This window comes from Rhinopithecus bieti, unplaced genomic scaffold, assembly GCF_001698545.2.
Source record: "Rhinopithecus bieti isolate Rb0 unplaced genomic scaffold, ASM169854v2 scaffold_42745, whole genome shotgun sequence".
In the NCBI taxonomy this organism is placed as follows: Eukaryota; Metazoa; Chordata; class Mammalia; order Primates; family Cercopithecidae; genus Rhinopithecus; species Rhinopithecus bieti.
In genome coordinates this window covers 3,694,362-3,717,638 of record NW_016819184.1, presented here as the reverse complement: position 1 = coordinate 3,717,638, position 23,277 = coordinate 3,694,362, and the positions used below count along the sequence as shown (strand labels likewise).

Sequence of the window (23,277 nt, the reverse complement as noted above, 5' to 3'; positions counted from 1 at the left end):
GTTTTTTTCCTGACAGCAGACGCACAAATTCAGCAGACCCAGGAGGCCCTTTACCTGGGCGTGTGGAGAGAAGTCAAGTCGGAAACCTATGTCTGGGCACCCCGTCTATCCGTACTTCCTTGAGCCTCCGTTTTCACATCTATAAAATAGGGATGACAACTACCTCATTGCACTGAAGTGCAGGATAAACGAGCTTCAAACAGATGAAAGTCTGGTTAACTGCCAAGCACTGTGAAATGCTAGCTCCCAGTACTGACATGCAAAAGGGGTGTCTTTCTCCCGTTGAGAGTGGCCCTGACTGCGAATCCCCCCATATATGACAGTGCATAAGACCATTTCCCATATGGTGTAGAATGTATTACTTGTAGCCAAAATATAGCACGCTTTACACTGTAAAAGCACAAATACAAGTACATTTGAGAGCAAAATGATTCAGGAGGCGAAGGGAGGAGCAAACAGTTAAAGATCATTCCCTCCGTTTAATACATAGATGGTGTCAAAGAAGCAAAAGAGCCTGTCCCGTTCTGGAAGGGCCAGTTTTTCTTTAGCTCAACAAGAGCATGTAGTTAGGAGCACAACTGAGCAACCCACAAACAAAACAAAAACGCCCTTTAGATGGCTGTTACCTGCTATGCGGCTCTGGTTGTTTTCAGTTCCTGAAAGCTTTTTCTGGCCCTTTTCCTAAAGCTCATTTCACATGATCTCACCCCACATCTTCTGTCCATTTTTTGGCCACAGCCAAGGCCAGGCACTGAGCTCAGAGTGAGACGTGGCCACAAATTATGGGATTCATTCTCCGGAGAAGACAATCTAATGACTTTTTTTTTTTTTTTTTTTTTTTGATATGGGGTTTCGCTGTGTAGCCCAGGTTGGAGTGCAGTGGCGCAATCTCGGCCCACTGTAACTTCCGCCTCCCAGGCTCAAGCGATTCTCCTGCCTCAGCTTCCTGAGTAGCTGGAATTACAGGTGTGCGGCTAATTTTTTCGTATTTTTAGTAGAGATGGGGTTTCACCATGTTGGCCAAGCTGGTCTCAAACTCCTGACCTCAGGTGATCCACCCACCTCAGCCTCCCAAAGTGCTGGGATTACAGGCGTGAGCCACCACGCCGGCCACATCTTTTATCATTCATTCCATGACTAGCTTGCTGAGCTTTTCCAAAAACAACTTAGTAATTCTTACTAGTTCACAGCCAGTTCTACTTATTCCTAGTCCCTTGAGGAGCATAAGCCCAACACGAACGCCCTCTTCTCTTCCCAGGTGAGACCGAGTTCCTCTTACAGTATGAGGGGCAAGGAACCTCAGCATGGGGAATGGACGTTGCTTAAACAAGCTGCAAACCAAAAATTCTAGGGCCATTTTCAGGAAAATATTCAGGTCTTTCCCCAGTTATGCCCAGGAATAAAAACTTTCAATCACCACACACAGAATTTATGTGCAATCAAGTAGCATGCCTGGTAGGCCAGGGCAGTGGCGTTTGTACTCACAGGTGACCGGCCTCATGTTCAGTGAAGTGGCAGTCCTGCCATGGATGCGAGGTCATCTCGTTTGAGGGGCTTTTTACTCCATCCTGCCTGGAGCGGGGCTGGATAGGAGCCACCATTTGTTTAGTGAACCCCCACTGGGGACGAGGAGCCTGGCAGACATTCTCTCACTGACACCTCTGGGAGCCAATTATGACTCCTATTTTAGGGATGAGGAAACTGAGGGTAGGCAGCTTGGGTTCCTTGCTGGGACCCCGCAGTTCCTGCATGGAGACTGAAAGCACAGATCTCTGACTGGAAGGCCTGTGTTCTTCCCACTCAACCATACCGTCTGGAGGGCTATCAGGAGGCCTCCAAGAGCAGCTTCCAGGAGCTGCCCCAGGGCAGGGCCTCTGGGCAGCCTCAGGCATGACCCAGCACAAATGGCTATGCCGGCAGCAGTAGTATCCATGGCCTGGGAGAGGCAGCTGCCCTGATACCTCGGGGCTCCCTGGAGCCAGATGTAAACAGAAGGAACCCCAAGGGCCTACACTTCCTTCCAGGTGCACCTTAGAGCACTTCCCTAAAGGTCTTTGGCGTAACAGAAGACAAAGGCCAGGTCTTGGGATTTATCCAGCTCACCTGAGGTGATACCTGGGCCAGATCGTGCACACCTGAGGAGGGCTGCGAGCCCGTTCAGACCCTAATGAGCTGCAGGCAGGGGAAATAGGTGCCCCGCCTCAAAAGCCTCATGAGTCCTCGTGATGTGATGGGAGAGGGAACTGGGCCTGAGTCAGCCCACTCTGCCTGCCCAGCGGTGCACAGGGACACAGCACTGAGCACACAGGCTCAAACGATAGAACAGAACTGAGGTTGAAGCTAATGGGGCAATCCATCCTCACGTCCACTCCAGAAACAGAAAGTGACTGCCTTATAACTGGACGCTGACCCAGTGGGCCAACCAGATGGACCACGGAAAGCTAAGAAAACCACCAGGCCAGGAGCAAATGATCAGAAATATCCTTAGTAGGCTATTTCCATCGTTAATAGCAAACACGTGGGCCCCAGAATACAGCCATCTGCAGCACATTATAATTCATGGTCTTAACTTGTGAACTTTGACCTCTGCTCCTCCTCCCTGAAACCAATTAAAGTGCAAATAGAATATCCCAGAATTTTTAATAAAGACACCAGCTGAGCTCTGGTCAGTTGCGACATGTACAGGAAGCTTCTGGATGTTACCAGAAAGTGGACTTTTCACTTCTGAGCTATGATGGCTATTTTTTCCTGAACCAAGTCCTGAAAGGCCAAGAACCCAGGGCCAGGGGACACAGTGTCCACATTAAAAGGACCTCAGCCCATCAGGGGCCATGTATCAGACAAGTTACTCAGCTTCATTGCAAGAAATGACTGCTGACTTTGTGTGGGGGTTGTTGGGGGACCAGACTCTCGTAGACATGGACAGATGCAGTGGTTAATAAGGGACAGTGGATATGTCTGAAATGATGCCACCCTTTCTTCCTATCCTAGTAGACAGACCTGCACAGAATACGCTAGTTCTTTCTGCTGACTTAGCAAGTCTGTAACAGGGTAGAGGCTTCTAATCAAATATGATAGAAAAAGCAGTCACGGTAGATACCTCCAAGCCTGCCACCAGGGTTGAAGTCTACATGTGCCCAGTTCTTGCCCCATTGAGCAGCTGACACCAAAGTTACCACCAGGGCAATGCGGAACTCAAGAATGAGAAAGAGCTGTCCCTCTCAACCCTCCCCATCCCCATGCCTGAGAGCCAAAGGCTCACAGGTACCTGGTGAAAGGCCAGAGAACGGATCAGGAGCCTGAGGCTGCAGGCTGAGATCCAGAATGACCCTGGCCACCTGTGGGCCCTCTGGCCTTCCTCAGCCTCAGTTTGCTTACCTGTAAAATGGAGATGATGGTATTTGTTCTTTATTTTTAGGGCTGTGGCAATGAAAGGAGATGCCAAAGATCTTTGTCAACCGGAGAGTGGTTCTACAAAGTCTTATGCTCACAACTGCTTTTAGATTTGAAATGTTTGATCTCCCTCCTCCCACTTTAGCTAAATTAAGCAAAGGCTTTCAGGGGAAGTCCCTGCTGGAAAGCCTCTACTGTTTGAAATTGTTCCCCTCACCCAGGTCTCCATGGATTATGTACAGAAAAGCAGTGGACTCCGCCTCCGATTTATCTGGGTTTTCTCTGCTCTATTTTGTTTTTATTTTCTTCTATTTATTGTGTGTATTATTGCAAACTATTGTAAATTCATTGTAGAATAATGTGGAATAAACAAAAAATGAAAATGCTGCTGCTGCAATTGCTAGATTTAGTACAAAAGACAGTGGCCTCAGTGGATTCTCCCCAGAGATTTTGCCATTACACAGATGGGGAAGAGAAAACCTCACTCTGCACTTATCTAATTGTGCTGTACTCACCATCCCTCTCTCCATCCATCCACCCAGCCAACGTCTATCCATCTATCCATTGTACCATCTATCTCGCCATTATCCATCCATTTCCACCTACCCATTATCCATTCATCCACCTATCCATCTACCTATCATCGATTTATCCATCTACCCATCCTTCCTTCTTTCCATCCATCCTTCTGTCCATCCGTCTGTCCATCCATCCATCCATCATTCCACCCACCCATTATCCATCCGTTCACTGACCCAGTTACCTATCATCTATTTATCCTTCCTTCCTTCCTTCCTTCCAACCATCCATCCATCATCCACCCACCCACTCATGGATCCTTTCCGTCAAGAAGTATTTATTGAGCTCCACTATGTGTCAGGCACTGTTCTAGGTGCTGGGGATTCAGCAATAAACAAAACACAAATTCCTGACCTTGTGGAGCTGAAAATGAGTCCTTTTGGATATTGACTGTTGTAGAGAAGTCCAAAAATTACCCTTTACCCCACACTGTGGCCTCTGTGCCTGGAGAGAGGAGGAAGCCATGGGGATAAGTGTGTGGGAGGGGGATTGCAGGATTGGCAGGATTTCAGCTGAAATGCTTTCACACATGCTCTACAACAAATAAAATGCTGGGTTAACGAGCCAGTGACAGGAAAGCATTCTCTGCTGTTGGAACATAAACTGAAGGAGGTTTGCAGAATTAAATGGTTTAAAAATGTGGCTACCTCCCACCTCCCAGAGGTTGCACAGGGACATTGCTCTGTACTGAGGCAGCTTTAGTTCTCACATAAAGCTCAAATGTGTTCACGGCCACTTCCATGTGTCAAACACACTGGGAAGCCACTTGACTTTATGTCCTGGGGCTTCTACTTAGGTCAGTCTGGAAAAATGCAAGCAGTTCATTTAATATTCTGAGCTCCAGTAATATGGGTATAGTTGGCCAGGTGTGGTGGCTCACACCTGTAATCCCAGCACTTTGGGAGGCTGAGGCAGGTGGATCACGTGAGGCCAGGAGTTTGAGACCAGCCTGGCCAACATGGTAAAACCCCATCTCCACTAAAAATACAAAGAATCAGCCGGGTGTGGTGGTACATGCCTGTAATCCCAGTTACTTGGGAGGCTGAGGAACAAGAATCATTTGAACCCGGGAGGCAGAGGTTGCAGTGAGCCAAGATGGCCCCAGTGCACTCCAGCCAGGGTGAGACTCTGTCTCAAAAAAAAAAAAAATATATATATATATATACACACACACACACACACACACACACACCCCTATACATATATATACATATTTTAGATATATATATATAATAAAATAAAATAGGTATAGTCATGCCCATCTCACTAAGTTCATCCATGGGCCAGGTGCGTGGCTCACGCCTGTATCCCAGCACTTTGGGAGGCCGAGGCTCACAGATCACTTGAGGTCAGGAGTTCCAGAACAGCCTGGCCAACGTGGTGAAACCCTGTCTCTACTAAAATACAAAAATTAGCTGGGTGTGGTAGCGTTAACCTGTAGTCCCAGCTACTCGGGAGGCTGAGGCAGGAGAATTGCTTGAACTGGGGAGGCGGAGGTTGCAGTGAGCCAAGATCGTGCCACTGTATTCCAGCCTAGGTGACAGAGCGAGACTCAGTCTCAAAAGAATAAAATTAAATTTAAAAAGTTCATCGATGAAAGAGAACACCAAGAATGCAATCCTCCAGGGTCAACGTCAGTTTGTCTGCGTTCATTCCCCTAAATTGGATATTCAAGGATCAGTGGCCATGCAGAATCAACCTCCCAAGCTTGACCTCTATTTTGTGTACAGCTTAACGGGGAGGACAATTCTACCTTGGGCTGCAGCTTTTCATATTCTAACGGCATTAATTGCAGACAAATTCCTTCATTTTCCAGTGAGCAATATCTAATTACATGGAGAAGAAACAAGCACAGGGTCTATATTGTTACGTCCTTCTTGAACTGTTTTCAAGAATCCCTCCTGCCCGTTCATTTTTCCCTGTGATAATGTCGGGGTACAGCTGGCTCCATTACTCTGGCAGAGTAATTACATTGATTCTACCGAGTAGTGTTTTCATCTTACCAGAGTTCCTCATTCTGTAGTTGTTCCTCCTTTTTTCTCTCTCTCTGGATAAAGATTTCCATTTTTTCACCTAACACTTTGAGGAAGGAAATGAAGATTTTCTTAAACTTTTCATCGAGAAAAAAAAATCATCACTCTCAAATGGAGTTGAGATGGGAAAATAATTCCATCTTGGTAAAATTCCAGCATGACAAATGTATTGCATAATCTCCAACAGCACCCAAAGTTCGAGGGAGAATTCTAATGATATGTATTGTACACTGATTTTCAGGAAAGCTAGTTCTACAAAGAGTGTGGACTTTCCCGCTACATTGAATTTCTGTCTATTCCTACCACTTCCAAAGCCCTTGGAGGATTTTTTTTTTCACTGAAAACTGCAGTTCATTTTACCCTCAAAACACCTTTTCAGGCAGAAATCTCTTCCAAGAGAAATCCAGTTTTCCCACAGTATGAGGTAGGAATTTTCAGGGAGTGGTCTGCCCAGTCTGCATGTAATTCTTCTGAGATCGGTTTAGACTGGACTCTATTCCAGAATATCTTCTCTGCCCAAAAGGTTGCCTCTTCCAACCTTTGCTCCCTCTTTGCAATAAATTATTGGTTGCTTTTTAAAAGATGTGAAATGGTATTATGGTTATAGGTTTTTCTCTTTGTCTTTTAGAGGCCCCCACTGAAATAACTTCTAGAAGATGCTTGATACCCAGGATTGTGTAAGCAGATCTGATGAGGTGCCCTGCAGCGAGGTCCCTGAAGTCAAGGATCCTGCTCGTGTTTCTGTGCCCCCTCCAAATCTGCTCCCCAGGATCTGGCTTATAGAGGGTGCACAGTAAATACTAGTTGAGTAAATGAGTGGCTTTGCTCTGACTGGTGGCCAGCTGCTTGTCTGTTGACCTCATTTCCCGTAGCGAGCTTGTCCTGAGTCAGGGGCTGCTGTCTTCTCTGCTGTCATTAGAGAAGGCTGAGGCCGGGCACGGTCGCTCACACCTGTATTCCTAGCACAATGGGAGGCCGAGGCAGGCGGATCACTTGAGATCAGGAGTTCAAGACCAGCCTGGCCAACATGATGAAACCCCATCTCTATTAGAAATACAAACAAAAAACAATTAGCTGGGCATGGTGGTGTGTGCCTGTAATCCCAGCTACTTGGGAGGCTGAGGTGGGAGGACTGCTTGAACCTGGGAGGCAGAGGTTGCAGTAAGCCGAGATTGTGTCACTGCACACTCCAGTCTGGGTGACAGGGAAAGACTCCATCTAAAAAGAATAAAAGAAAAAAAGAGAAAGCTGACCTGGGTAGAGGCCACCTAGACCTGGGACCACATCTGTTTGTGTTCCATGTCCAGGCAGGTTTGCCACGAATGTGTCCTGAATGGAATCAAACGGAATCGAATGGGCCAATTATACATGCTTGTGGGGAAGTAGGATATGGCAACGCATTCTCCTTCAATGTGGTTATTTGATTTGGGTGTAGACTGCAGAAGGTCTGACCTCAGCTTAATGTGAACGATTTGCACCCCAGGAGAGCAGGGGTAACCCTCACTTGCTTATTTTCTCATCCTACATTATCCTAAATGCACCACACAAACACGCTTCTCCCCTCCCCCAACTCCTAGCTGGCAGCTGGGGCCATGCTCGTCAGTTGAAGCCGTTTGCCAGTATAGACTATAGACCCAGCAAAACCCAGACAGGCCCAAACTCCTGATTTCAGCATCCACGTGGCAACTGTGGCAACAATTCTTTTCAGATACACACAAAGAAAATGTGAATGTGCTCTTTGGTGGCTCTCTGACATAGAATCCTTAAAGGATGCTCACAATAGAAAAAGGAAAAAGAAATCTCAAACCAAAAGAAAGGTTTTACATCCAGTGTACAGGGCTGGAGAGGGGAGTGTGGAGCGTGGCGTGATGAGGACCTAGTGTGCTAGTGAAGGACCCTTCCTTTTCCTTGTTTCCAAATGCCTATGAATTACACCGAAATTAAACTAGAATTCATATACTAGTATTACTTGTTCTTCTACAGGAAGCCTCCCTCTTCTTTGTACAGACAGAAAACCCCTTAACTTGGCAAACTACAATATCTCAGAGGCTGCATGGTCTCCTTAAAAATGAAGAAACTTTAAAAGATAAATCAGATCATATTCCTGTCTTGCCTGAAAAGCTTCAATGATGTCCTGCTGCTCTGCAGATAAGAATCCACGTTCCTGCTCTGGCCAACTGGGCTTTGCTGGCTCTGGTTCCTCCATTTCTACCCAGCATCACTTCCCTCCAGCCCCCCACAGCCCCACGGCTCCTGGCAGCAAGGTATCCCCACAGTGCCCATGGGCCCATGGTCCCCTGCACCCGAACTCCCTTCCTTCCATGCTTTGTAGGCTCTCCATCCCTGTCTTCCTTTATGGCTTCCTCCAAACCCCCACTTAAAGTGGGCTCCCCCAGCCCATGTTTCCTCTCTTTGTCCTCTTCCTTTGCTTTCTTCACAGTACTCCTTCCAACCTGCAATTTATTACTTTTATTTTTTTATTTTTAAACTAGAGACAGGGTCTTGCTATGTTGCCCAGGCTGGTCTTGAACTCCTGGCCTCAAGCAATCCTCCGGCCTTGGCCTCCCGAAGTGCTGAGATTACAGGTGTGAACCACCGCACCTGGCCCACACTGCAAGTTTTAAATTTTCTATTTTTCAACTGTTTTCACCACTAGAACACCAGTTACATGAGGGCAAGAAACATGCTTGTCCTGTTCACAGCTGTGTCCCTAACACCTGTCAGTGTGGAACAGTGGCAGGTACTCGAACATGACTTGCAGATTCACCTGCCCCACCTCAGGAGATGGCCCTATTCCTCTAACTCTCATTTAACAGAAAACTTTCTGCAAAAAAAAAAAAAAAAAAAAAAAAAAAGGAATCTGTAAGAGTAATTTTTTGAATGTTAATATTACCTTTTTTCCTACTCTAGGAAGTGACATTTACTATTTATGGTAAATATTCTTTGCTATGAGCGTTCAAATCATTCACAATTTTCTTACTCCTATAAATGCAGCGTACGTAACCCTCACCTCCCTAAGACCAAGGACCCCAAGCTCATTAATGGATAAACTCAACTGAGTTAAACTCCCACATGAATCCCCAGATACTGCTTTTGCCAAAGAGTCCCTTCCAAGACAGGTCTTAAATGTTCAGAGACATAAAACACACACTCTCACACACACTTAAAGCCTTGCAGTAATTAATGATACAATCCGTAAGGAACCCCCTCCAACCATCCCTGCAATGTGCAACTGAAGTCACGTAAGACTCAGGTTGAAATAGGACTCTATCCTCGTATTTACAGGCCTCAGGTCCCATTTGTCAGTGATAGCAGTTGGTTAATGTTTTCAGAGTTAGAATTTTGGAATGTTTTGATAAAGAATAAACAAGGTATATGAGGGGATATACTTTTCGCCTTTAAGCCATCTACAATACTTGGTTCTTTTTGATTCTGAGATGTTAATATCATTAAAGCAGTTACTGATTCGTCTCTGAATCACCTTTGGAGCTGAGACTGAATTTAACTGACATCCCCAAGCCTCCATCAGTAGTGGGAGGAGGAAGACAGAGGCAGGCTGGTGTTTGGATGTGGGCCAGTTTAAAATGAGCCATCACACAGAAACTGTGGACATGCTGCTGAGTGACTGCTAAGGGCACTGGGAGTCTTTCCAGCAATGATAAGTAGGAATTCTGAAAAAAGCCTTTAACTTTTTGATAACTCCAACATCCCTGTAAGCTAAGTAATAATATACCACCTTTGTGGAATGATTTACAATTTACAGACATGTGATCTCATTGAGTCCATTCTCCTACTCTCTCGGAGACACTATGAGGTAAGAGAACCACCACTTTGAGATAATACCGGAGCAGCCGGGAAATCTCCACCACGGGTGATGGATGACTGAGGGTTGACTGGGCCGCTCGACCTCCCCCTCACTGTGGGCTTTTGTGATTAATTCACCTACTTGCTTAGGAAGTTGCTTTCCCTCTGAGAAAATTAAAAACACCACTCTCTGGACAGGAATGTGGGATCATAAATGAGAAGCCAATAGGAAAGATTTACACAAAAGCACAAGCTCAGCAAAAGAGAAAACTCAGAAATTGCTAATATGGTATAAATCAAATAAAGGCTATTAGCAAACCCCTGGTAAGGGGGAAAAAAAGCCTTTTAAATGATTTGCTGAGCTCTTGACAATACCATTTCTACCTATGGTGTTCGAATATCTCCGGGGCAATCTGACTTGCATTCTTCAGCACTGCCATGAAGACTTTCCAATCGGAAAGGATTTAGATAAAACCATATAGAGTGCCAGAAAATATGCCTTGCTACTGTGCCTTCAGAATTATATAATTTTTAGAGCTGTAGAGTCTTCCTCATCTATGCATTCCTCCCCACAAGCACAGGGGCCAAAAATACTTGTTTAATATGTGAACAAGTGGGTGGAGAGAGATGGAAAGACAGGAGGAAGGAAGGGTGGATGGGTGGATGGATGGATGGTTGGATGGATGAAGACCAACTCACTCATCTTACTGATAAGGAATGTAAGAGCCAGGGGGTTACTAATCTGCCTACATTATTTTTTTAAATGGTGTGAGAATTGGGACAACCAGATCTCTTCAAGTCCAGTGTTCTTGATCTAGATTTTCCTGTCTTCCATTGGTTTCTCAATAATTAAAAAACATTAACAATATTAACAATATGATCTTCTTAGTCATAGGAAACCATTTCTGGAGGCCCATAGGCTAATGTATTTGTGCCCATTTGATGATCGGGAAATTAGACACAGAGTGTATTTTCTATGGCTATGAGTTCATCAAGGGGGAGAAAACACGAAGGCCATTCAATTGCACGTCAGTCTCCTGCCAAACTCACTCTCTGAAAGTCACCCAGTGTGTGGCCCAGCGTCGCGATCAGGGCTTGTGAAATGTTGGAAACAGAAGGCATCTACAGGTCCTTGGCCCAACCTTATACTCTAAAAAGGAAATCTTTGCCCCAAATGTCCAGCAAACAATTATTGTGCCTCTGCTCAGACACCTTCAGTGACTTAGGAACATATTACTTTTTAGGGTGGCCTCCCTTTTGGAGAGACACATTTGTTAGTATCTTGAGTTTTGCAATATTTCAGTTCCTATTGGGTGGTACTTTCACTTTGTGTACAGATCCTTGGTTTCTGTCATTACACACTCACAGAGCCACTTCCTCAACAAAGACTTGGTGACTCCCTTGAATTATGCTTCAGAGGGAACCACGAGCAGAAAGATGCCCCTGAAGGCTCTGTGCAAATGGGGGTGATGAACATGAAGAGTCAGTCACTTGCTGTGAGAAGATGCCTCCTGATGGCTTGCATGAAATGACAATACCCTGATGAGCTGTGTGGTTCTGTCCAGTCCTTGTTTCAAGGGCAACTCAATGCCCTACAAACGATTTCCCAGGAGGCCCACAAGGCTATTGCTTGAAAAAGCACAGACACATTCTTTAAAAATTCCTCCCTCTACTGGGTCTTTTAAACTGCATTAGCAGGTATCCCCTCACACCATGCTTGTCCCCTGGCCAGCAAGTCTTCAGAGAGATGAGTCATAGGGCTGCTCAGAGCACTTGCCTCTCGCCCCAGTGTCTCCTTTCAGGAAACCCAGAAAGCAAGCTTGGGCTGGAATGTTCCATGAAAGTCAGTGTTTATAAGGTTTCAAGGTATAAGAAAGAAGATAGCATTGTATCCAGCACATGCTTCCCCTTACTATTGAGAATCTTCTTAAACTAGCACAAAGTTCTAGTTTGAGATAGGCTCTTTAGAGATATAAGAACACATCTGAACCTCCAATCAGTCTAATCATCTAATCTCTAATCCAAGGTGCATCTGTTTCCCCTTCATTTGAACACTCCAAATAACGGAACTGTCTTGCTCTTTTCTGGTTGAGCCAAGTCGGGAGAGTCAGGAAAGCATTAAATAAGGAAGAGCATCACAATTTACCAAAGCAGAGAAATCATTTCATTTAAACCTCTAAGATCTGGTAAGGTGATATGATGTCAGAGGCAGAGACACCACAAACCCCTAAGCTACTGACTTCAGAGACACCCTAGGGCCAACCCCGGGGAAAGAAACACCTTCTACCCAGCACCCTCTAAAGACATGTGGCCCATCTCCACTCTGCCCAGTGAGTTTACATGTGGCCCATCTCCACTCTGCCCAGGCTTTCAGATGGCTGGCTCCTGGGACTGCCTGGCAGCTGGAGCCGTAGGCTCAAATAAAAAACACTTGCTGGGACAGAAAGATAATTAGTGATTTCTAAACACAGACAGCATCCATCCCCACCATTCCTCAAGGAAGAGGTCAGCCCTCACACCATGTAGCATTGCCATCTGGCTGCCCATGGCTCTCTGGAGTAGCACAGGCCATTCTTGCTACTTGGGAAGGAATTACTTTTTGGAAGCTTCCCTGGGTGCTCTGACCAGAAAACCAGGGACTCATCTGGTTCCCAAGACACACTTCAAGCTATGCACACTCTCAAAGCAGATGGAAGCGATGGGTACTTGCCCGGTGGAAGGGTTCATGATGCAGCCTCCTTTCTCAGCCGCCATTTGACAGCTACAGCCCCTCTCCAGTGTATCATGATTCATCCCGAAATTGTGGCCCAGCTCATGTGCGAGGGTCACGGCTGCACCAAGGGGGCTGTCTGAATGGTCCTCAAAGAAAACACAAAAGCACAGGTGTATAATTCATGTCTCCTTGGCCTTATTTCCCAGGCCTCCCTCCCTCCAGAAATATACCTTTCATAAACATTTGACTTAATGTAATTCCTTATAAGGGACCAAGGTAAAATGCTATCATTTAGTTTAAACTTAAAAAAGATATAATTTGACATTTCAGTTAAGCCAGTTTGGGGTCCTTTCTGCTGAGGAATGTCTGTATGCCGCACGTATACCTGTGTGATTCTTTATGTTTTTATATGACATCTTCAAGGCAGGGTCTCCATCCTGCATCATAGGAAAAGCTCATTCCTTCATGGGCAACAGAAGTATCATTTTACCTTTGATTGAGATGATGCTGATATAAAGGTGACAGGTGCAAGCAGGCTTTGTGACATTTTAAATGAGCTCTAAGAGCTTGTCATTGAGCCTGCCTCTTCCTGTGTGCTTAGTTGGGGAGGATAGTTGGAAAATTTCACGATACTTCATACTAAATCTGACCACACTGAGTCATCTGTTTGAAGAGCCATTCATTTAAGATTATAATCCAGTTATATCTTATTCTTGCTGGTCCTTTGTGTTGCTAGGCAGACTTTGGAAATGGGAGGTGTCCCGATCCTTTGACTCTTGTGACTGGGGGTTCATTAACCTTTTGCTTGGATGTGGAAGGTGGTTTCTCCATTCAGCAAGCACTACTTGGCCACCCCTAACTTAGTGGAGTGCCTGGATGGCTTGGCTCAAACAGATACTAGAAATTAATTAAAAAACATAGTTACTTAACTTTTACAAACTGAAATTAATTAGTGTATATGATCTACAGAAACAGTGCCTACATACAACATTTCTGAAAAGGCCTGTATACCATGGAGTAAGGAAAGTACCTTGTTTGAATCTTGCTTTGTGCTACTTAGGAAAGAGATAAGATGTTTTCCAAGAAACAGTGCTGCTATGGTTTGAATGTCTGTTCCCTCCAAAATGCATGCTGAAGCTTAATCCCAGTATGGCAGTATTGGACGTGGGGCCTTTAAGAAGTGACTGAGTCAGGCCAGGCCCAGTGGCTCACGCCTGTAATCCCAGCACTTTGGGAGGCCGAGGTGGGTGGATCACGGGGTCAGGAGATCAAGACCATCCTGGCTAACACGGTGAAACCCCGTCTCTACTAAAAATACAAAAAATTAGCCAGGCATGGTGGCAGGCACCTGTAGTCCCAGCTACTCAGAAGGCTGAGGCAAGAGAATGGCATGAACCCGGGAGGCGGAGCTTGCAGTGAGCTGAGATCATGCCACTGCACTCCAGCCTGGGCAACAGAGTGAGACTTTGTCTCAAAAAAAAAAAAAAAAAAGGGTTTGGGTCATGAGGACTCTGCCCTCATAATGTATTAATCCATTCATGGATTAATGGACTAATGGGTTAATGCATTCATGGGTTATCATGAGAGTGGGACCAGTGGCTTTATAAGAAGAAGAGGGACCTGAGCTAGTTCGTTCAGCTCCCTTGCCATGTGATGCCCCGCACTGCCTTGGGACTCTTTAGAGAGTCCTCACCCACAAGAAGCCCTATCAGGTGTGCCCCTCTACCTTGAACTTCTCGGCCTCTGTAACTGTAAGAAATAAATTCCCTTTCTTTATAAATTACCTGGTTTCAAGTATTCTGTTAGAATCAACAGAAAATGGGCTAAAACAAATATGATACTGCATTTCAGAGAGCACACCGATACAGACAGTCTGTGTGAGGCTCCTGGATAAAAGTGTGCTCATGCAAGATCTTAAAAGGTGTGTTCACAGTGTTTACAACAAGCCTTCAGTCTAAGAAAACAATGGCATGCCAAGGAACCAAGATGAAATTCCTAATAAATTACTTTGTTTAGATTTTAGAGTTCCTGTTGTAGGAATCTTTACAAATATGTTTCAGGAAATCGGTTCTCAAAAATAACACAATGGTGAAGAGAATGTAGTCAGTCTAAGAACATGGGGGCTGAAGTTAGCATGCTCTGGCACAAAATTCAAGGAATTTATCATTAAAAAATATTCTTCTGATTCTTTTGTGTCATTGAATGTCTTAGTTTTTAGTTGCCAGATTGTTTTACATTCTGTCATGCATCGATGACTATAAACAGAATGTCTCTTAAGAGACCTTGATAAACAGTTTACATTTGTAGTAAGAAAAAAAAAATCTCTTTATTCATGCCATTAATATTATTTCCAAACCAAGGCTGTTTTAGGCCAGTTAGCTATAAAGGAATGACTTTTAGTTACTAAAATTAATGATTTGCTGTATTTTGAAAAATACAGAAATGGCACTACAATCCTATTTTCAATTTTATGAGGATCTCTGCTTCCTTGCTACATTGCTTCCTTCCTCTTAGATTTGTGAGTCCTCGAATGAAGCATAGTCACACGGGATGCCCGTGAATGTAACTGTAGAGACACAGGAAAAGTAAGTGAGTCTAGAAGTGTTAGGTCTGGTCAAGATGTCGATCTTGCTGATTTCATGACTTTTGTAGAAATCAAAGGTGCTGAGGCATTTTTATCCTATTTGATGTTTCTGTTATATGTGGCACATGTAAGCAGTGTGTCTAAGGATGATGCTAGCTGCTGTCAAATTGCTAAAACATATTTCCTGATAATTAACTTTGATCTTCACTTGATTCTTATTGCATTACATAAAATTTCCTTATATTTCCCACATTCATTTTCATATATCTTTTAAAAAATAGGCTTCCCTGTATCCTTCTAAAGAAGGAATTTTAATCAAATGCTTGTATGGAAATAGAATAAGGGACATGACCTGAAGAAAGCCACTTACTATGGTGACATGGACTACAGGCCCATTTCAGCACTGCACAGCAGCAGAACTTACCATGCTTATGAAGAACTGAGTTTCAGCTCTAAAAAAAATATGATGCCAACTTTAAGTGGCAAAGTCAGTAGCAACTGACCATGGAACCATGAAACAGAAAATTATTCCCTCTTAAAAATGTGCAGTCTGCTCTGTAAAAACAGAGTTGGGATCTGACTTGAAATGAACCTGGCATCAACAAAAACCAAACATGCCAAGGACTGCCATGGTGGAGATCACATGCAGGGCCTCCAGGTCCACAGAAAACAAGGGAGTCACCGCTCAAGCCAGAAACCAGTAAGCGGGGGCAATCCCTCCACGCAGCTTTGACCCTTAGTGCAGGCTTACATTAAAGACCAATCTCTGAACCCAGAGAGGAGGGAAATGTTGGTTCCGTATATTCATGAAGAAGATCTGGTTAGGCAGTATGTGGAGAGAAAGTAATTGTCAGCAGAACATAACTCCTTTCACCATGTAATACAACCGAACATTCACACATGTTCTGTTCAGAAAACATGGAGGAACTCAGTTTCTTGGGAGGGCAGGGTTCTGTTTGTTTAATGGAGATGGAGGAATGGTCTCTGAGGATACTCCCTGTCTGAGGTCTGGTGCAGGGGAGACACTAAATTTTCAGAATGGGGACAACATAGGGTGAAAACCTCTCCTTTAGTTATCTGATGAAGTGGAGCACAAGCCCCCTGCTGGGCAAGCCTGTCAAAGCTACCTCCCTCCTACATTCATAAAGAGTCCCAAATAGTCTTCCCATTGTATTTCCTTTCCCAAACATATATAGCTTATATATGACAAAATGATCCTTGTAAAGCAATAAACCCGGGTTTCTGACTTCCGAGAATAAGGTTATTTTAAAGACAAATTGTATACTGGCCAGAAGGTATGTAAAGCATTTGCAGTGGTAAAGAGCTAAAAACCTCAGACTTTGGGCCATTGGGCTTGGAGACAGAACCATCAGAAAAAAATTCAAATGGGAATGTCTGGTGAGACCACAGGGCGTCCCAACAGCTGCATGATGAGGGCAACCCCAATGCCCTGGCTCACCCCAGTGCTGGGAGGAATTCCTGGGTTGGAAAGTCCCAGTTGAAAATGTTTCTCCACAAAAGAGGTAGGCTTGCCTCTGCTGGGCTATTTTACACGCCCACCTTTCCTGTGTGCAATTTGCTTTTAAACAGTTCCTAAAATACTGTGGGATATATAAAATTATAAATACAGCTAGAGTAAAAACAGAGTTAAATCTAAAAAGCATTAAAGGAAAGGGTCTATCTTCACAAAGTCTGATAAAAGTAGTGACTTCCTGGGGAATCATTAACAAGGGGAACCAGCTCCCAATGCCCTTGGCTTACCATGACAATTCCCCCAGACTGTTCCGCCGTGCACATGCTCATGATTGGGGCCATGCCGATGATGGTCCCTTGGAAATAAACCCCACTAGGAAATAAAAGAGAGGACTTTCTTTAATCAAATTAGAATGGGGCATTCTCTAATATTTAAAATTCTGTTGGATATTCCTGCAATAAAATATGCAAAATAAAACAGCTGTATGAGGGTATATTCACATGTGATTTTATCTTTTTTCCCTGAAAATTTTATTTCTGCAGTTGCATCATGTTTCCATCATCTTTTAGAGTTTTGTTTTCAAGACTCAGATGACAACCAGTTATTACTTTTGTACTTATGAGTTGTAATCTGCCTATTTCCTAATGGACTGTAGGAAGCTGCTCCATTTAAACAATGTCTGCTGATGGAAAGGCTGAAAATAGTCACAGAGAATCACTGTTAACTAAAAGAAATGCATTAGATGGTTTACTAGATTTTCCCTGTAGCTTAACTGCTTTCCTGGATAACTTACTACAGTTCTGCCAGACACCAAAACTCCTTCAAAATGTCCTGCTGAGATCGCTTGCAAAATTGGAATTGGCAGAAAAATTATCAACCCTGGAGCCAGTGTAGAACAAGTGAGCACCCGCAAAACCTTGGCACCTAGGCAGGAAGCTTCTGGAAGGGGACTTCATGGCTTCAATGCAGTTGTCCTTCTATCTGGAATCTTAACCTGATCATGACTCTAATGACACCAAGGGCCTGCTGAACACAAGTGCTGTTAATTCCAACCTCATGCGTGAAAAAGAAAACGTTGTATTTGTTGAATTTCCTTTAAAGGAGTCAAATGACTTACCAATACTCTTGGCCATGTATGTATACAGATACATTGTTTGAAAAGTTAGATATTTTAGTTATGGTCAATTGAATTGAAAGTGGTAAGTATATATAGAACCTTCTCCCTCTCTCCCTTCCTCTCTTCCTCCCTCCCTCTCTCCTTCCCTGCCTCTCTATCCACCTATCCCACTATACTTATATTTACAGTAGTAGAAATTTCGGCCTTTATTTACATCTATATAGACTACATGAACAGATACAATTATATACGTATATAAATAATAAGGTTACATAAGATGATAATTTATTTCCAGATGTTCAAGTTGGACAGACTCCATTTGGGAAAAATATCAAAACACTCTAACTCGAAATACACAAAATGTACTTTTAGTAGTTCAAGACTAATCAATGCATAAAATGTGAGGCAACCACAAATATCCAAGGGTGGGGGCAGGGGGGAACCCTGTGAAAATGGCCGAAGTAAATTACCAAGGAATGCCAACAGCCTCAGTTCAGACGTAGGCATTTTCTAAAGTGACAATGGGGTAGGACTGGTTTTTTAAACTTTCCACAAATGTTCAATAGCTACCTTGGGTTTGTCAAGGGAAAGAGCCTCTGTCCCAGAAGGTGTCCTTTTCTGTGCTATAAGCCACATGACAACAAAAGAAGAGTGGCACAAAGTATTTAAAGATTTAAATAAAAATTTGTCGCTTCTCTGGAAACCATCATTCTGAGCAAACTATCGCAAGGACAGAAAACCAAACACCGCATGTTCTCACTCATAGGTGGGAATTGAACAATGAGAACACTTGGACACAGGGTGAGGAACATCACACACCGGGGCCTGTCATGGGGATGGGGGAGTGGAGAGGGGTAGCATTAGGAGATATACCTAATGTAAATGACGAGTTAATGGGTGCAGCACACCAACATGGCACATGTATACATATGTAACAAACCTGCACGTTGTGCACATGTACCCTAGAACTTAAAGTACAATAAAAAAAGCAAATAAAAAAAATTGTCGCTTCTAGAAACATCTACTTCATACTAATTTAGATTGTTGTAAGATCATCCCACCAATTTTTGTGCTATAATTATAATAGAGCTATGCTTTCCCTTAGTTTATCATCTTCCAGTCGATTACAGTGAAATTGTCCTCTTTCTCGTTGTCTCTCAGGAGAGTGGAGACTTCTGAGAGCGGGAGATTTACAGTGTTGGTCACCATGGTGTTCAAAGCCCCCAAAACACTGTTTGGTTCCTAATAGGTACTTGATGCATATTGATTGAAAGAGGGAACACAAGGTAAATGTGCTATATTTCCTGATAGTCTCTCATCTAGAAAATCAAAGAGTCACAGCCACAACAGGAGGAGGAGTGAAGTCTTTTTTCCCTCCAGGAATCTGACAATGTTCACCCAAAGTACTGTCCTTAGATCTTGTATAAACACCCATTTTCCACTAATAATGATGAATCTTTAAAAACAGGCTACTTGGTCAGACGTAGTGGCTCATGCCTGTAATCCCAGCACTTTGGGAGGCCGAGGCGGGTGGATCACGAGGTCAGGAGATGGAGACCATCCTGGCCAACATGGTGAAACCCTGTCTCTACCAAAAAAAAAGAAAAAAAAAAAATACAAAAATTAGCCGGGCGTGGTAGCACTTGCCTGTAATCCCAGCTACTCGGGAGGCTGAGGCAGGAGAATCGCTTAAACCAGGGAGTTGGAGGTTGCAGTGAGCCGAGATCACGCCACTGCACTCCAGCCTGGCGACAGAGAGAGACTCCGTCTCAAAAACAAACAAACAAAAAACAAAACAAAACAAAGGGCTACTCAGAACAACTTTACATCACAGCTAAAATCAGAAAAATTGGTATAGAATAAAATATCCAGGTTCTGGAAGAAGGAAATGAAAATTCTGTAGAGGGACAGGTTTCTCAGGGTGTTCAGAGGGAGACTTTTCTAACAGACCTTCAGTGTCAGGTGAGGGTGGCATCTGCCCCCCTGGTGTGAGCTGAGAAGCCCCCTTGTACAAGGCAGTGTGCTCTGCAGAAAGGTGGCAGCTCCTGGGGCTGTGCAGGTGAAACTGAGGGCTTCGCCAAGGGCACTCTTGTGTCTAAGCAGACAGAGGGCGGAACTCCCTACCTGACAAGCTGCGCGTTGTCATGGGATTTGCGAGGTAGAAGCGGGACTCCTACCTGACAAGGCTGCACGTTGTCATGGGATTTGCGAGTAGAAAGGCGGGAACTCGCTACCTGACAAGCTGGCGGCGTTGTCGATTGCGAGGTAGAAGCTTCATTTTCCTCCAGTCCAGAAATTCATGGAGGCTGGTGAACGGGTCCTGACTTACAGAGCATTTGTCGATGTCATTCCACACTTCCACGCCTACCAACACGACCCGAATGTTCAGTGGTCTGTAAAACTGGGCGAAACAGGCAAAACTGGCACTGGAGTTGGGATCACGTTAATGAAAACTCGAAATGAAAATTAGAACAGATTTGCGTTATTTGAGGTTCACTGACACAGGTGAGAAAAATATCTCTGTGCTCTTTGGTGCCTGTGGTGTTGGAATTTAAGAAATATTTGCAGTGCCTAATGCAAAGTGATGCGTTAACTAGGTTCTCAAAGGTTGGCCAATTAGATGCTGAAGGGATTAGCTTTGTACTGTCTGCTCACATTTGTATGGAAGCACACATTTCAAATGATTCATTGGTGATTTAAAATGTACATACAGATGTATATTATAGCTAAAGATGGCCAGTGAATATCCACTGTGAGCGAAACAATAAGCAAATTAGGATCTTTCAGATGCTTCTGCCAAGGACAATAACTTGTTCATTTTGAGCAAAATGTTCTGCTTGTGAGTTACTGAAAATGAATCTGTATTAATTTTTCAGCAAAGTCTCAGCCTTGGCCAACACTATCATATTCTGTCACCTATAATCAACGTAGAAGGTTTTAATGAAATTAAGAAGTCAGTATCTTTCAGAATAATGAAGGCATAAACAGAGTCCTTCTTCAGGAACATTAATGACTCTCCTCCCAACAGCCAGAAGTTAGCTCACCAACACTGTCATGGAAAGATCTGTTAAATGAAGTTCCTCTTTTACGGGCCTGTGAAACAAAGCAGGTGGCATACCACTGAAAGCAAGACTTCTCACTCCCCTGCCTGCCCCCACCATCTTTGTGTGTTCCTGACTTCAGCCTACAGCCCATACCTGACTACACCTACAGGCAGGTCGTCCTGGGTCAGAGCAGAGAAAAGCAACTCCTCCAGGGATTAAGGGATGGCTTTGTTTCATAGGAGTTCAGAGGGCCGGCATGAGTGGTCAGGGTAGAGGTATGACCTACCCACTGTCCTCATAGGCATCACATAGACAAGGAGATGGCTTTGTACTCGTGGCTGAGGGGGTGAGGACATGGTGTCACCTGGTTGGCTGTCAAATCTTTCAATGCCCCTGGTGTATGAGGCAGCACACAGGGAGAAAGCCCTCATCTTCTGAGATCCCAGGTAGCCAAGGAGAAAAGGGTGGCTAGTGATAGCAACCAAACCCAAGCACCAGATAAAAGCAGGTCCTATTCTCAGTTGCCAGAAGCATCTGGCCAATAACAAAACTTATAGAAGTTCTGCATTTGCTAGTTAGGCACCATTCCAACATGGTGAACTAAAGTACAAGAAAATCCTCAAAGTTGAACATCTGACCCTAGATTCTAACCCACATAAGGCAAGCTCATCTTTTCCCTTGCTAGTCCCCACAGTCATCTGGTGAGCACTGGGTTAGCAGGAGAATATGACCGGGGTACAAACTGCATCGCAGAATATATGCGGATTGCATTGGTCCAACTTGGTTTCAAACAGATCACAATTACAGACATTACATTAATGAGTTAACGAGACAATTACATGACTGCAACACAGTCCAACAGTTTGTTTTCAATCAAGAATTGCATGGCCCACGCCATCTACTTGCAAACTCCCAGCCCAGGCTTCCGGGGCAAAAATAAGTTCCTGGCTGGCTCTGGAACTCTCAATGCACATGTTTGGCTGCTGTTCACTGAGAGATTACATTTTCAGCTCTATTATATACAAAGGTAACAGTGATCAGAAAGCAGAAATGGAGGTGATCCAATGCTGATGCCTATACCAGCTTGCTAAGAGACGTCCTCGGAGTCAGACACCTTGCGTGGGCTCAGGGTTGTCATCTGGGAAGGAGACACTAGGTTTGCCTCCCAGGAGTGTTGCATGGAGGCAGTAATGAAGGTCTGCAAAGGACTAATTGTCATCATTCCTCAGTGCTAGGTTTGCTGCTTCCTAATCAAGGAGCTTTTCATGATAATGATGGGTTTTGCATTTCCACCTACTAGGCCTCTCAAACCACATCCTTAGAACAGATTTCATACTTAGTAGTAATATAACAGACAATCTCCCCTCTCCAAAATCAGTGCCATTGTTTGACTGTCATATACGCTAAACTCACATCAAGTTATCATACACGATGCCTTTACTGCCTGCTCTGAAAGTTCTTTCCAGGGCTGCTGACGGGTTCCTTTTGATTCTTCCTAATAACCACCACCACAGCTAATGTTTCGTGAGCATTACTACATCACAGGCATGATGCCATGGTGGTTTCTGTGCTGTGACTTAATCCTGAAAATAACTCTATGAGTTTAGAATTATTATTATTTCTGTTTTATAGTCAAAGACACGGAGGCTTGGAGAAGTCAGGTGACTTAAGATTGTGCCTCCATGGCTGGGGTTGGAACACAGGCCAGCTAACCCTGATGCTCATGTTTGAAACCACTAGGTAACACTGCCGTCTTCTGTGAGCGCTAAGACTCCCTTCCAAGATGGCCCACTGTGACCCCAGGCCCAGAGAGAAGCTCACGGCCCTGTGCGGTACAAATGGAGCTTGGCAGCTGCCTGCCTGACTTACAAAGCCCAGAACGTATGTGGACACAGTCAGAGACCCAGCTGAAGCGATTCACCTGTTTACACAACAGTAACAAATATTTGTTTGCCTCTTGCTGTGGGCTGGGCCGGCAGTGGCAGAGACAGCAAGGATTAGGATGCCCTCACTCCTGCTACCCAAATGCTCAGAGGTCACCAGGAGCTTAAGGCATGGCACACTGAGCTGTCAGTTCAGTTAACTCCAATAGAGTGAACTGCCAAGCAGTGGTGCATATAGGAAGTCCAGGGACACTGCACTGGAGGCTTTCGGGAAGAAACAGTGAGGCAGAATCCCCTGGGGTCTAATGAGGGAAACGGCATCTTTCAGGCAACTGGTTTGGGACAGGAGGGAAAGAAAACTGTCACATGAGTGAAGATACCCTAAGAAATTAAATACACAGAGGCTGGGCATGGTGGCTCATGCCTGTAATCCCAGCACTTTGGGAGGCTGAGGCAGGCAGATCACTTGAGGTGAGGCGTTTGAGGCCAGCCTGTCCAACATGGTGAAACTTCATCCCTACTAAAAACACAAAAATTAGTCAGGCCTGGTGGTGGGCGCCTGTAATCCTAGCTACTCGGGAGGCTGAGGCAGGAGAATCGCTTGAACCTGGGAGGTGGAGGTTGCAGTAAGCCAAGATGGCACCACTGCACTC

At 44.5% G+C, this 23,277-nt stretch overlaps 1 protein-coding gene across 1 annotated transcript in view; it reads right to left on the bottom strand.

The window, feature by feature from the left end:
• ADAM12 (ADAM metallopeptidase domain 12) overlaps window positions 1-23,277 on the bottom strand; it is a 321,053-nt gene that overhangs the window by 70,348 nt on the left and 227,428 nt on the right. The window contains exons 9-12 of the mRNA XM_017858613.1: window positions 19,971-20,098; window positions 19,822-19,863; window positions 16,868-16,952; window positions 12,520-12,668 (exon numbers count right to left, since the gene is read on the bottom strand). Of these exons, the coding sequence (XP_017714102.1) occupies window positions 12,520-12,668; window positions 16,868-16,952; window positions 19,822-19,863; window positions 19,971-20,098 (404 nt within the window). The remainder of the gene's footprint in view (window positions 1-12,519; window positions 12,669-16,867; window positions 16,953-19,821; window positions 19,864-19,970; window positions 20,099-23,277) is intronic.